Source organism: Anguilla rostrata, chromosome 18, assembly GCF_018555375.3.
Source record: "Anguilla rostrata isolate EN2019 chromosome 18, ASM1855537v3, whole genome shotgun sequence".
NCBI lineage: Eukaryota > Metazoa > Chordata > Actinopteri > Anguilliformes > Anguillidae > Anguilla > Anguilla rostrata.
The window spans coordinates 1943237-1959470 of NC_057950.1; the positions used below are offsets into that span (position 1 = coordinate 1943237).

General features: G+C 43.3%; 1 protein-coding gene across 1 annotated transcript in view; it reads right to left on the reverse strand.

Annotated features, from left to right (window-relative positions):
* LOC135244784 (protein bicaudal C homolog 1-like) overlaps positions 1–15734 on the reverse strand; it is a 64371-nt gene extending 48637 nt beyond the window's left edge. Inside the window, exon 1 of the mRNA XM_064317345.1 lies at positions 15229–15734. Within this exon, the coding sequence (XP_064173415.1) occupies positions 15229–15421 (193 nt within the window). The 5' untranslated portion in view covers positions 15422–15734. The remainder of the gene's footprint in view (positions 1–15228) is intronic.
* Between the last annotated feature and the right edge of the window lie 500 nt (positions 15735–16234).

Consider the following 16234-nt stretch of genomic DNA (forward strand, 5'->3'; position numbering starts at 1 on the left):
AGCAATCTGTGGACATGCAATTTACAAATTGTTCTTGGCGTGTCATTTTTCCTGAGCTTAAAGGCAGAAATTGGCGTGTTAATAATAATTCTGAAATAAAACCGCCTGTCACTGTCTTCTCCCCATCTCCTACGGTAGCATCTTATTCTATATCTATAATATTACTGCACCCATATGACTGGGCTCTCTTACAATAATGCATTTTAATTTTTATTACTGTATGCTCTAACTACTGTACAATTATATGACTATAGTCTGTAACAATACAGCATGTTGTATATTACTGTGCTCTGTAACAGTGCTGTGCTATAAAGATGGCTAATTAGAACACTCTTGTATATAACTGTGCTCTGTAACGGTACAGTACTTGTGTGTGGCTGTGCTCTCTAACAGCACTGTATTTTGTCAACTTCATAGAATAATCTTGTTTCTCCAAGACAACGTTTCAGTAAACGGTTCATGACTTAACAAAATGGTAAATAAATAGAGAAACAACAAATTGTTTTATAATGCCAATATAACTACCTAACTAGGCACTGTAACAGCACCACCAGTACTGTATGTGGCTGTGCTGTGTCTATCAGCACTGTGCTGTATGAATCATTTTGGCAACTTCAGTTTGCTTATCAGTCATCTGCCCAATTATGAAAGAACTCTGAAATTTACATCTGATACACAGAAAGGTCACTTTGAACGTCAATAAACACTGCATACTTCACAGCGAGCATTTTGTATGATTATTATTTTTCTATACCAAAATGTGTGCCGTTTATCGTGTGTACAAAGGAACGATCAAACATTCGCTGCGTGACTCAGAGACTCGAGCTCTTTACAGCCCTATGCGGGAGCCCACATAAGCACATCTGTGCGTCCAGGCGAATGCCTCTGCAGCAGTGACTGTGCTGAAAACATACGCTTGTAATTACACCACCCCCACCCCCCCAGCCCCCCAGCCCCCCCCTCGCAAAACGTCTGCAGCTGGCTCACAGGAAAGTCTGTTTCAGCCAAATAGCAACAAGGCTTAAGTTCATCAATTTTAATTGAAATATGATGTATTCCCGTATAGTTTTATTTTATGGAAATGGAAAAATAAACCCGCATTTTATAAAGATGCTGGTTAAAAAAATGAATGAGACTTGTAATTTTCACTTATCCATAAACAACCCAGGACAAAGCGTAGCACGATATGGTTATGGTGTTCCGTGGCATTAGCACTATTAGAATTCAGTCAGCTTTCATTAAAAACAACAGGATTACCTGTAGATATCACAGTTCCAAACAAAGTGGATTCCTGTACTGAATCCAACCCGCATATAACGTCTCATAAGGCATTGCACTGCTTCCTGTCTGTGTCTGTTCTTTCAGACTGCGATGATCTACATTCAGCAGCTTAAATCACTTCAGAAACACTGTCCAATCACCTGGCTGAATAATCAGGTGATTTAGGGGCTTATGTCTTTATGGTGATGATGACTTTCAGACAAAACGCGCATAGTCTGCATGACTGCAGGGAAGTTTGATACATCTTTAAAAACACACTGCAAACGCCAAAAAATAAGAATCTCGAAAATACTAAACTAAATTCAATTATGAATGGCGATTCTCCAAACAAAACTCTGTTTGGTCCAGGACTAAGCTTAATCTGTGCCTGTGAAACAGGCCCCAAAAAATTTTATCTCTATCTCTCTCAAGTAGAAAATATTTTATTGTTTTAAGCTGTTAAAAATGAGCTTTTTTGGAGTGCAAAACAAGAAACATAACAAATTGAACATTTTACAATCTTTGTACGAGTGCTTTTGGCCGTGGCAGAGCTTCAGTGAATTTTTATACCGTACTTCCTGTTAGCTCACGATCCAATCCCAATGCGCTGAAAACAGCTGTCTGCACAACAACACTATCACATCAGCCATGATGGAACCCCCCCCAGGTACCTTCACGCTTTGGAAAATTAGGAAAGGCATCCTGCAAACAGTCAGATGCTGAATGTGGACTCCGTAAAGTTGGCTTGGGGAGGCAAATCAGTCACCGAAATATTAGCGCTGAACACTTTCTACAGAAATAAATTCAGAGTAACAGTGTAAGTCACGCTGCATAAGATCATCTGCTGAATTCACAAGTACAAACGCAAAATAATAAGTACCAGAAATTAAGTATACACCTTTTAACACAGTTTATAAAAATATGGAAAATGTACAATCCAGTGATTAATCTAATTAATTACAGATGAATAAACAGATGGTAAAAGCTCTCTGTTTACTCCGAGTACTGAGTCACGCTATTGAATTTATGAGGTGCTTCATTCAGGAGTGCCACACTCACCGGCACACCGAGATCAAAAACTGGAGACAGGAATTCAACCGCTGAAACGTTATACTGCATGTGGAGAGCTCTTGCACTTACAGTCTCTGAACTTTCCCACAACTGTTTTCCAAAGTCTGCTTAATGTTGCCATGGCAGCAAAAGCTTACACCACGGGAACCTTCCGTTGCGGACGAGTCATCGATTCACTCACTCATCGGCTGTCTGCGATGCTAATGAGAGTTTATCCGTGAGCCGCTTCGAGAAAAACACATTTTCTCAAACACAGAGAAGTCTGTACATTACGCAGCTCTGAAATCAGTACAAGTAAAACGAGGGAACAGAGGCATCCTGACAGACACCTGGGGCCAGAGTGAACTCGCTTTGTGGTCAGCCTGGAACTGAATGACCGTGAGGAACCGCGTGTTTGGGAAATAGCGCAGTGGGCCTTGTAGAGCAACAGAGGAGTGGTACGCCATAGGAGGGATGAACGGGGTCGTCTTCCCGACACCGCGTGACCCTTGACCCCACGGATACAGGTTTTTATCATCAGTATTTTTTTAAATTATGATTATTAACCTGTATTTATGCAGGGTAGGTCGACTGAGCAGGCATGCTCTTTTACAGCAATGCCCTGTTAACACCCCCAAATGACCCTGACCTGAAGGTCTATGGGTTTGGACTGTGGGAGGAAACCAGAGGAACCCCACACGGACATGGGGAGAACATTCAAACGGTGCTTGAGATGTGGAGTCGGCCATTTGCAGAGAGGTGATCATGGGCAGTGCCTGGCATTCTCAGGAGTATACGGGGGAATCCCAGGCAGACTGCAGCCTGCTAAACTTCACAGGGTCTCTGAAACTACTGCTAACAGGAACGCCACAAGGTTCCATCAGTACCATTTACCAATCTAGTGAAACTAAAGAAGTCAGGCTGGTTTCGCCTCATCCATTGCACGAAAGGAAAAAACACGTCTGTACCATGAAGTCAGGACAACATGAGTCACTTATCACCAATTATGATCATTTACAAGTGTTGAGCGTTGCAACAGCAAGCTAATAAAATTAAATGCAGCTTGGTATATTTCTAGCTTGAAACAAACACATGCATGATGCACACACACAAGGAAAGTGTGTGTGTGTATGTGAGAGACAGAGAGAGAGAGGGGGAAAGAGAGCAAGAGATGTCTGGCACAATAATTCAGACTTGTGAACAAGAACTGGCACAAGAATTACAAATAAATTGCAAAAATATATTTCGGAAAAAAGATTTAGTGTTGCATGCTAAACATATCTCCAATCTCTGTTCTTCTTCTCCTTTCTCTCTCATCCAATAAAGTAAGGAATGCCCAAATTAACAATTTTCATTACACAAAGAACCTAATGTCCCTTTATAAGTAGTAATGGGGAACAGACTGATTTGGTTGCATCTCGATGTTCCAGGTTTCCTATCATCCGAGAAAATCACAACCGCACTGAACGATTTCAAATGATGCAGAACAAAAAAGACCCTGAACAAAGAAAAGCCTAATGCATTTTTAAATGTTTTGCACATTTATGTTAAACAGCAATATTCAGAGGATTTAAATGTCTTAGTTATGTCCTTAAACATGGCAGTTTGCAAAACCATCTGAAAGCAATACTAAAAAAATATAAATATACTTGAATAAAGACAGAGCTTCCTTCAGGGCAATCTGGTATTCCAGAATTTCTGTGTTCCAGTTGCCACTGCATTAAGGCCAGTGCTGCCAATCCAATCTGCCTGCCAGCCAGTGCCTTAGGTCTGCACTGATGGGTCTGCACCATTTAACATTTTTATCTTTAATTTTATCTTAAAATTTGGTGCGCACGACTCTCCATAGTTTATTTTACTTTTTAAAATTCTTCCTTGTATGTTGCTTCTCTGTCAATCACATTTGCATTTGTGTGAAAAGCTCTTTGATCTACATTTACCTGTACGAAAGGTGCTAATTATTAAAAAAAGGTGTGGATTTGACCGAACACTGGACTCTGAAATGTGTGTGTGTGCCGGAGCCTATTGCTGGGCCTCTATCCCCTGCCTGGCTCACAGGAACTAAAGTACCTTGCTGGGATACTCCGTTTCCCAGGAACCATGAGAATCAGAACCTCACAGCTGCCCATTCCATGGGAAAGGACAGTGTTCTGTGGCCTGGAGTCAGGCTAATGGTCCAACTTAAACACCGGGGTTAGGTACAAAAATCAGGTGCCTGACAAAATTATCTACAGAGCACAGAAAGCACTTTCAAACAGAAAGAAACCGAACTCTCTACCCTGGCCCCTTCAACTTTATCCCCATCCAGACCCTCTTATTTGTTCTTTATGTAAAATATTAAATTATTATTTTGGATTGCACGGTATTTTTCAAATTACAAGCCTCCCTTTCCAAAAGACAGGAATAGTCACGACAAAGTATCATTTTACATACGACACCTCTGTACCATAGCCAGCCTCGGCCAAACACGAAACAGAGCTTACTTCCTTTAAATGATAGACGGCCTTGCTAAAAGCAGGGAGCAGAGGTACAAATCTGGCCTAGGCCTCAAAGGCAGAGCAAGTCGAAGACGTATTCATTTTCAGCGCTGAGCTCCCCCGAAAAAACACCAGTGCCCCCGTCAGACAAATGGACCGGCTCACAGGAGCAACAAACAGTGAATATACACCCGACAAATCATTAATCTGACCTCAGAGAGACTGAAAGGGAGAAGAAATAAATAACTGGTTTACATTTTCCTACATTTACAGTAGGGAAACGGGTCCAAAAAAAAAAAAAAAAAAACTTTAGCTAAGTGGACTTGCGGATTCCGATTTCAAGTTCTGTTTTCTTTAGAAATGAAACACAGGCTTCTCTCCAGACCTCTGTCGTAAGATTATACAAGATTTCCGCAACCCTCGCTCTGCTCAAAGTGAACGGTCAAACAAAGTTATATATTTAGCATTCTTATCATATCTAGATGACTTACAGTCCACCAGATAAAGTTTGATAAATACTTCTACTCATATTAACATATTCACCTGTAATGTAATTTACAGAATAATGTTAATTATTTCTATGTTGAACAACTTCCCATGTTGTTAAAAGGAGCCAGGCGACAGTTGCCATCTTAAGTTCCCGGTTAAAAGCTACACCTGAGAACCGTCAACTCAACGACCCGCAAAGCCCGGTGTGATTGGTTGGTTTTTTTGTTTGGCGTAGTTTTGCAATTGTCCTATCATGGGGGTAGCAGTAACACACTGACTTACTTGGGAAAGCCATTTTCAATTTGTGTGAACAAGTCACTTTTACTTTTCAACACACAGATTTTCAGCTTGGAGGTTCTGACTTTGATAAAGACTCAAAAAATTGCCTGGAAGACAGAGCAACATCGATACAGACCTGCCATTGGTTTGGTCAGTTTATTTAATTCAAACACACATCTGTAGGGTGAAGGAAAGAGCCAAGCCAATTAACAAGAAGTGCAACCTGCTACATTTAGCCACATATGTTTCTAATTCACTGGTGCTAATGCAATTTGCAAAATGAATACTTGATAATTAAAAACCCATTTAACGCCAGAAAACCACCTGCCATCATATAAGGCTAATTAGCATGTCCTTACGACAGCCAATATCAATACAAATACGCATTTCTATGAACGTGGTGACAGAAAGGTATAGTACCACTGTTGCCATAGTACAGTACAGTATAGCACCAAAAAGATGTCCTGCTTGGACTTTCTGCCTTCAAAATGGGGGATACGACCAGGTCACAGGACCAGAGCTGCTGTTCCTCTAATGGTCTGTTTTCTCCTCTGTCACCATTGTGAGCCAGTTTTGTTTTTTTGTTTTTTGCACAGAATCGCTCGAACAGCTGGTGAGGATTAAGCACTGGAGGCCTTCCAGAAAGATCCTCCTGAGACTGGCCCGACAGGATTCATGTGCGGGAGGCCTTCACATCTACCCACTGTGCACTTCTGCACACGCACAAAAGGAAAACAGAGCTTTCCAGTAATTACCCATCATCCTCACACAAATCAAACACAAAGGACTAGACTTCCTGTCCTGCCCTGTCCCTCTTTGGGCATTTCGGAAAGTCATGACTACAAGGCCGATCAACAGCTGTCCTAACTCCATGACAACCACAACAAGGATTGCTCACTTTCCATGAAAACATATTAAATAATATTTTTTTTTTTAAGTTTATAATTGTTTGGGTATGGCAAAAACCAAATACAGAGCCTTTCTTTACTGTTTGTACAGCGGCAGTCTCCATAAACTCTAATCTAATCTTTATCCAATGAGTGAACTCCTGGTTGCAATCGCTTGTCAGGGGTCATGACCCCTGTATCAGCTGATTGGCTGCCTGATCAAGCTGTTGCTCCGCTCTCAACGGGCCGACGCAAGAGGCGACTGTGCCTCACCGTGTGGGGCTGCTGACTACAGTCTGCTGGCATCACAGTCAGAGCTGGATACCAGACCGTGGAGCCCGTCCATACGCCAGAACAGTGCCCTGAGAGGATGAGCCAATCACAGCAGCCCTCCGCCTCAGCAGGCCAACCGTATCTGCTCCTGCGTGAAGAGGCCAGCCAACCAGCAGCCCTCCCCTCAGCAGGCCAACCGTATCTGCTCCTACGTGAGGAGACCAGCCAACCAGCAGCCCTCCCCTCAGCAGGCCAACCGTATCTGCTCCTACGTGAGGAGACCAGCCAACCAGCAGCCCTCTTCCTCAGCAGGCCAACCGTATCTGCTCCTGCGTGAAGAGACCAGCCAACCAGCAGCCCTCCCCTCAGCAGGCCAACCGTATCTGCTCCTGCATGAAGAGACCAGCCAACCAGCAGCCCTCTTCCTCAGCAGGCCAACCGTATCTGCTCCTGCGTGAGGAGACCAGCCAACCAGCAGCCCTCCCCCTCAGCAGGCCAACCGTATCTGCTCCTGCGTGAGGAGACCAGCCAACCAGCAGCCCTCCCCCTCAGCAGGCCAACCGTATCTGCTCCTGCGTGAGGAGACCAGCCAACCAGCAGCCCTCCCCCTCAGCAGGCTAACCGTATCTGCTCCTGCGTGAAGTGAACAGCAAATGCTGCGCCGCCTGGAACTCCAACTGTACACCTCTACACCTCCACTTCCCACCTCTACAGACCCGGCTTCAAACCATCTGCAGGACCGGAATAATATATTCTGTGAATTCCCTGCTCCACACAAATAACAGGAAAACATTGTCCAGTCAAGTCAAACTTGAGCATGTCCTGACCATTCCTCCCAGTTATATAAAGTATTCCTTCGTGCTCATTTTTTTATTTACCCACTTTGTTGAATCCAAATTATTATTATTTTTTCTGCCCTGAAGGATGAATCTGAAACTTGTGGGAGATGGCTGAGCGTGTGTCTGCATTAAGTGATGCTCACGCAGCACACATCATTGCGTTCGCCGTAGGGGGGCAAACAGCAGTTGGAAATGTTTGATTTTCACTTCACATGAATGACTTTGCATTGATTTTGCATGCATGGGCAGTTTTCAATTAAGGGATGTTGGCGCGTGATCATATGGCATTTACATTCAAGTTATAACATTAAAGGCAATTTGCATATATGTTGCCACATATATAGTGATCCACTAAACACTATAACCTCATTTCACATGATCACAAGGCACAGAGAGGAGATCATTGTGAATTCACTTCACATTTGTGCATCTTCAACACGAGTTATCAATGTCATTACAATCTTCCATGGTGGGCTTGGAAACAGTAATTATTACTCCTAAAGATGTAAAATAACATTGATGTACATCAAAATATTGAAGCCATTTATACACTGTGATGCACATGGATAGTATAGGTAAAGGCAGGTGTCATTTTTAGATCTGCTTATATTAGTTTTGTTTGTCTCTTGTATTCAATATAGTCACAGAAGTTCTCTTTATTTTTTACTTTTTTACCTGGCTACATGATTTGAGTCTAGATTGTGTCACAGATTGCAAATTCACAACACAAAGTTCAACTTTACAGAGTAACTTCATATATACTCTGTCTGATAAATATTTCTTGAGTCTCTACAGCTATTTGTATCCAAAACGACAATACCTAGAACAATTTGAGGGCAAACATAATTCACATAAACTATACAAAAAAGTGAATAGTTTAGAAGTCCAGAAATAACATAAATTTTTTTTAAAAAGTAAAAAGTCCTGGTCCACAAACTTGTCCTGTAATAAAATATTAATTCTCCATGCTACAGCCCAGCTGCTATGGAAACTATACAGTACATTTCCACACCTTTCGGGTTGGGGACGTATTTTCCATAAATCCTTCAGTAAACACACTGTAAGATGTAGCTCAGCTGCATATCATATAGGCATATTTGGAGCACTACAACTCTTTGCGGAAACAGAACTTTTACTTATTAAAACTGAGATTTATCCCAAATCCTTTCTCGTCTGTCAGAAATTCTGAAACTAAGAGGGAAAATGACCCGTCCTGACCAAATTATGACACACTTCCTGTCTGGACGCTCGTCACAGAAGGCACTTGTGGACAGGGTGTGCCAGCGGTGGTGACAGGGGCTTTAGCTTACTCTCCGGGGTCAAAGTTCAAGCAGTCCCGCTACCATGGTTGCTATAAAGAAACATTCACAGAAAATTATAAATGGTAATAATACATCATATTTGTGTACATTTTAATATACTTTTTTATCGCTTTAGATATAACAACATAACCTACATGTAAATGTACGACCAATTCTCTGGCTTCCCAGATGCAGATTCAAGGATTTTACATAGAAATGTGAAGCCCCTCCACAGGCCAAATGACTCTGAGACTAAGCAAGACATGTTGATGACACAATTACGCAGAGCCAAACAAAAACAAGAAACCTATTCTATACAAAGCAAAGATATGGGTGTGGGCTGTTCACTGCATGATGCATTAATAGTCACATTTAAATTCACTAAAGTTGCGGTGTAGTTTTCTGCCTGTTTCTACTCAAAATACCTATGGCTTCAGCTCGAATGCTTTTTCCCCAGAGTGAGGAGGAAATGAATATATACATTAGATACATTCCAGCTCATGTTGTCTGGCCACAGTGATGCAGACACACAGTCACTCAAAATTCATATGTTTATGGCTAACAATTTAAAACTAGGTCCCTTCAAATAACTACTTGAAAATCTGCAGAGCAAACTCACTTATGTTACACTGAAACGTATGCCATTTCAGGGGGTAATTACAGATAACAACAACAACAACAACAACAATAATAATAAGAATAATAATAATAATAATAATAATAAATTATTTCACCATGTATATAAAAAACCAAGTTTTGCAGTTCCTACACAACTCACAACCCAAAGGCTAGTACCTATAAAAACACCAGGAGTGCCTGTACCTTACACACATTATTTATCCATCACTAATCCTTCAAACCCAGAGCTGTCAAGGGCTAAGATCTTAAACCACAGCTAAGCCATCAAGTAGGCTCTGATACAGGAATGGAAAAATATGAAGGTTCTCAGCAATTCAGAAAAGAACAGCAATACTATAACCGGGAACTTTCTCAACCAATCGATTCCTTTTGCTGTTCCAGCAAACATCGGCTGCATCTTTGGACCGGAATAGCAAATCAGTGAGAACAAGCTTCAGAAGTTTCAGAAAGCCTCATAGCGTTCACTACGACAGAAGTAGTCCGGAACATTTCACAGACTGCACTGCAGAACAAATCAAGGTGAACTGACACAGTTTTGATGGGAACTGAATGGGATAAATAAAAGAGGAGTGCTGTGCTCTCAAAGATAAAACAAGCGGCGGTGTCATAAACAACGGAATGATCTAGAAACCACCCCAGAGCCGCGCTGGGTTGTAAACACAGATACTGTCACGCTGTGCCGTAGCCGTTACCCGGGGACTCGCTGATCATAAGAGACGTGCGTCTGGGCAGAGAGACGTGGCAGGGATCGCGATTCCCGCTCCAGCCCCTTTCCGGGAAACGGCGGGATTACATGCAGCGCTGAGGAATGTGCGCGCGGAGTGGCAGAGCCGCGGCCAGAGCCAGGATGAGTCACCGCGCTCTGCTCTGAGCGGGATGTTCCCCAGGCCTCTGAGGAGCGGGATGTTCCCCAAGCCTGGGAGGAGCGGGATGTTCCCCAGGCCTCTGAGGAGTGGGATGTTCACCAGGTCTGGGAGGAGCGGGATGTTCACCAGGTCTGTGAGGAGCGGGATGTTCCCCACGCTCTGAGCGGGATGTTCCCCAGGCCTGGGAGGAGCGGGATGTTCCCCAAGCCTGGGAGGAGCGGGATGTTCCCCACGCTCTGAGCGGGATGTTCACCAGGCCTGGGAGGAGCGGGATGTTCACCAGGCCTGGGAGGAGCGGGATGTTCCCCACGCTCTGAGCGGGATGTTCCCCAGGCCTCTGAGGAGCGGGATGTTCACCAGGCCTGTGAGGAGCGGGATGTTCACCAGGCCTGGGAGGAGCGGGATGTTCACCAGGCCTGGGAGGAGCGGGATGTTCCCCAGGCCTGGGAGGAGCGGGATGTTCACCAGGCCTGGGAGGAGCGGGATGTTCACCAGGCCTGGGAGGAGCGGGATGTTCACCAGGCCTCTGAGGAGCGGGATGTAAAGCTGCCACGAGCGCCACCACGAGAGTCGCCACTGTGGACAGCGAACGCACAAAAACCCACAAGTGTGTGTATGTGTGTGTGTGTGTGTGTGTCTATGGTGTGTATGAGTGTGGTGTGTGTGTATGTGTCTTTCTTTGGTGTGTGTGTGTGCATTAGTGTGGTGTGTGGGGAGTGTGCTTGCGTGTGTGTGTGTACTTACTGTCTGTCCATAGCTACAGAGAACTAAAAAAATACAGATCAAATCTATGAAACCCTGACCTCGCTTTTTTAAAAACCATTGCACTGAAAATTAAAAGGAAATGAAAAACACACATGCTTTGAATTGCCTCACTCTCGCAAAACACTGCACACTTTCTGTTTTCTTTTAAAGCAGAGCCTGTAATTTCGTCAGTTTCATGTTCTTATCGTTCTTATCTATCGTTCTAATCGATGCAGTGATTGTGCCATCAGTGCAGCTAATGTTTCGAAATCAGGCTAATGATACACTGACTAATCTGCAAATTAGCAAAGTATTCCGCCCCAAAATGTGTGATACACTCTACAGCACTTTTAGCTGTAAAGGCCTGTGGAAACTCCACCCCGCTGTGCACCTAGGAAACTCATTTTGCCCCACCCCCCCCTGCACATCCCCCTGTCAGTCATCCTCTGCCGGTTACTCCCTCTGTCCCAGAGAGGACTGTTCAGAAAAAGGCTCATTCAGTCACACCATGGACAAGTAGTGTCAAACTCCAGTCCTGGAGGGCCGCAGTGTCTGCTGGTCTTCACTGCTTATCAGCACAAGTGACTAATTTAAGTCATTTATTGAATAAAGTGTCTACACATCTTGTTCTCCAGGCCTTCGCTGGCTGCTAACTCAAAGGAAACCACAAATACCTGCAGACACAGCGGCCCCTCCAGGACTGGAGTTAAACCTGCAGACACAGCGCCCACTCCAGGACTGGAGTTAAACCAGCAGACACTGTGGTCCTCCTAGAGTTAAACCAGCAGACACAGCGCCCCCTCCAGGACTGGAGTTAACCCTGCAGACACAGCGCCCCCTCCAGGACTGGAGTTAAACCAGCAGACGCAGCACCCCCTCCAGGAATGGAGTTAAACCAGCAGACACTGTGTCCCTCCAGGACTGGAGTTAAACCAGCAGACGCTGTGGTCCTCCAGGACTAGAGTTAAACCAGCAGACGCTGTGGTCCTCCAGGACTGGAGCTAAACCAGCAGACGCTGTGGTCCTCCAGGACTGGAGTTAAATGCACAGACAATGCGGCCCTCCAGGACAGGAGTTTGACACCCCTGCACTAGACTGAACTGGCTCCTCCTATAAGTGAACAACAGCTATCCCTGATTTCCTTCTGATGTTCATTTAACACACTTTTTCTTTTTGTTTTTCCTTTTCATTCTGAGAAACTTACAGAGAGACAACAGAGAAAACTGGAATATAAAAAGCATTACTGTGAAGGCATTGTACTGACTCCACTGCATCATGTAAACTAAACCTGTATTTTCAACAAGAACAAAGACCCAATCAAGAAATAAGACACTTTTAAAATAAGACTGCATCTGCAATTAGCTAGCCTAAATTAACTAGGCATCTGTAATGAAGTCTACTTGTCAACCCACACACTGTCTAATGCTTTTCTTCATCCAGGAGGGTGCCACACATTGGTTCTGGTCGAGTTGAGCCCCCCCCCCCCCCGCCCACTATAAAGTGCTTCAAAATCAAGAAAAGTGCTATTCAAATGTAATCAATTCCTATTATTACTCACCCTGGCCAAAGGCTTGATATTAAACACAGAACTTTTTCAGTACGTCAGCCCTAAATAAATAAAGTGAACTCTATACTGCAATACTGTTAGTATGCAGTAAGAAGGATTAACCGACACGTACAGGTATCTGACCAAATTGAAATGTTTAGATCATAAATCAGTCTTTAAATAGGGCTACAAAACTATCTTCATACACATCACGTACTCTATTCAGAAAAATGTTTATAACGTGACCTACGAATCGCACTCCTATTCCTGCAATATATATATACACAATCTTGCTGTAAGTATATTTTTCTTAGACATCTGTATAGAGTAAACCCATTCACCCCTCGGGAATCAGACACTTCTGTAAGGCTCTGTGAGGAGAAGACCGCAAACTGATATTCGGCTTCTAAATGAAGGGCGATTCCAGGCCACGGTCTTCCTCTTCCTCGCTCAGTAGTAAAAGGCAGGGGACGGGATAACGGAGCGGTTGCTAATTAAGCGGCCCCCCCGCAGTGAAAAGCCCGCTTCGAGCGAACTCCGCACCGCTGGACTGCGGTGAGTCAGGAACGACATGGCAACTCGCGCAAAAACGCACTTACGCTTTGCGCAGGAAATGATGGCATTCATACAAACACAGGATATGAATAACTTCCTACTTTCATGAAAAATTCCTGGTTGCCTCCAGGAATCGCTGCCTGACACCCAAGAGGTCCTCAGATTCAGATTGGTAACATAAAAATATCTTATGTGAGCCTTCATACTGAGAAAAATAGAAAGCACCGTCTACATCATTGTAAAAATCGTATCGCTGTAGTAAAAGTCCTTCTCCTTAATGTGCTTATCTGAGCCCACAACAGGCACAGCATCAAATACACGCATTAGCGTCAAGCTGATAGCAAAAGCACATCATCAGCAGACAAGTAGTACTTTGTCTATCTTGTAAACATGACTGATTATACATCTCACTTTATTGTCAGCAATTTGCTAGAAACTGGGCAGAAGCCTTTTTTCAAAGGACATTATGAAATTTGATGTTCGCTTGACAGCTTGATTGAACCTCCTTAGAGAATCAGAGCTGGAAAGCAATATATAAATGTTTATTTTACACCAACAACACAACAGAGATGTCGCTCAGTAAACTGAAGAGTGACACCTTCTGGTCAAGGCTGTAATGAGTCAGAAAGTTGAATGAAAACTGAAGGACGGGATTGCATTTTCCACGGATAATGTAATGGATAATATGTGCCGCACGAAGAATAGCCACAGAGATCAGTATACAAAAAAAAAAATGCATAGCCACGCCTGCCTAATTTATGCATAAACATTTCAGGTATTCAGAAACGTGCGGACTTCTAAATTGGGGGAATCCCTGTGACACTTATCATTCTACTGCACGTATCCTTCAGGCAGGAAATGTTTGCAAACAAACGTGGCATCACTGGTGTGTGCGCTCCGATTCCCGTCAGAGGCATTACCTTGAGTAAACTGGCGATACGCTTAAAGTAAAGCAGAGGACAGTGTTGTTGTACTCAGTCATCAGTCATCTTAAATACTGTACACAGTATTTTCTGGCCTTAATTTTAAGTCTATAAGCTTCAAAACAACTCCCAAATCTACCTACGTCCATATTATAGCACTTAACTTAGAAACAAGACAGAAGGCGGACCACTTCACAGACGTAACGTACGTGAATTATAGCCTACATTTCCGTAAAAGATATCGCATGGAATCGTAGCTGTTACATCATGCGATGAACTTGAGTTTACTTCTTCTATGAAAGCAGATTGTCCCGAACCTTCACTCGTGTCATGGTTTTGCGTTTTGGTTTGCGTGATACTGATTATTAATCGTGACTCGTGCCTCATTATCTACTGACTAATGTTCCCATCAATGCCCATCTACCCAGAGAACCTATAGGCACACGCAAATTAGCCTAGCATATCGCATATTTTGGATGCGGACTTTTTAGTGTTTTGAGCGCTCTTAAGTCTAGCAGTTTTCTCGCTAACGTACGCCTAATTATTTAGCGACTTTCCCCTAAAAAGCAGCATAATTAATATTTCCCAAAAACAAAAAGCATTTAATATACAGCCACGCCAATGTGGTTAATTATTCCCACGTCATAACATTACAGTCCAATTTGGTTATTTATACGAGTCATACATTTCAACATATTCACAGGAATAAGACTACAGCAACAAAACTTTCGTGCTTAAAATTCAGCACGTTGTCGAATGAAGGCCACACTACAGGCTACCCGTGAATTTCGTTAATTTTCAAGCATAGACTTAAGTACTCAACGGCGCATTCCTGAGCCAAAAGTTTCTGGAAGACTTTCACTATTTGATAAAACTGATAATATACCAATAAATGCAAGAATACTGGATTTTGTTATTCCACAAAATGGTAAAACCCCTTTAAACAGGTTCAAAAGTTTGTTTTAAAATGAACTGCGATGCTATACTTTTTAAGTGGCCGAAACTTAATGTAAAATCTCTCAATGTCTGCCAATGTATGTATTTCCCACAGAAGACTACAACATATGAACATTTAACGGTATTTGCAAACATTTACCTACCTAATAACATGACTTCCAGTTTCTTACGATCCACGCGAAATCGCTCTTCAGTCCACTCCGGGTCTGGAGGAGCCGGCGGTCCGCTGCAGTCATCCTCGCCGCCCGGGACCGGAGAGTCTGCGCTGCATTCGCTATTTGAGCCCGGGTCCGACTGTTGCATGTAGCCGCTCAAAGAGTCGCCCTGGGCCGCCATGGTGTCTGCAGTACTCCACGTCCACAGTCTCGCGTAGAATTAAAGATAGCCTATGCACTTAAAAATATTCACCCTCATTCCTCGCTTCTTTAACCAGAAATCCGCAAGACCCGATAGCTTTCCAGTTGGAACTTCAGTGCGCGGTTTCATCGAATACCAGGGTGTACGTTTCTTAATCCAGAGTCGCCCTTAAACCAATCCACACCATACGAAGTGAATAAAACATGAAAATATATAAGTTCGAACACATTCGGAAGCCTTCGCTGAAACTTCACGTGTCAAACACATTATAACCCCCACCCCTCCCAAACTACGCTTTCTCCCCCTCCTCCCCTCAAGAGAACATTGACGTTGTGCTCTCAAAATGCTGAGCTTAACTTCTATAAACCAAAAACATATCAAGTCTGCAGACCTCTCAGCAACAGGCTACGTTAAAAAAAAAGTTTTATGACTCGTTTGCAGAGGGATATGATGCCTATGCACTGGGAATGTCTAAAATAATTAACTGGGCCGCAAAAGAATGTTAGGCGCAATATAATACCACAATATTTAAAACACGGGCTATATATAGCCCGTTTGGGAATTAACCATAGATATGTAGAGTACTAAGAAAAGGCCGAATGCATAAATTTAGGGAAGCAGAAGAAAACGATTAAAATAACGGAACAGGGCGTCAGCTGTATATGCATTCATCCTACTGGAATGTAAGTTTCCCATACGCGCAATTAGGAACCCAATAAACTCGACCAAGTGAGAAATAGCCTTGTGTGCTCGGCAAAAGTCTATTCAAGGCAACACACAACACAGGACAGT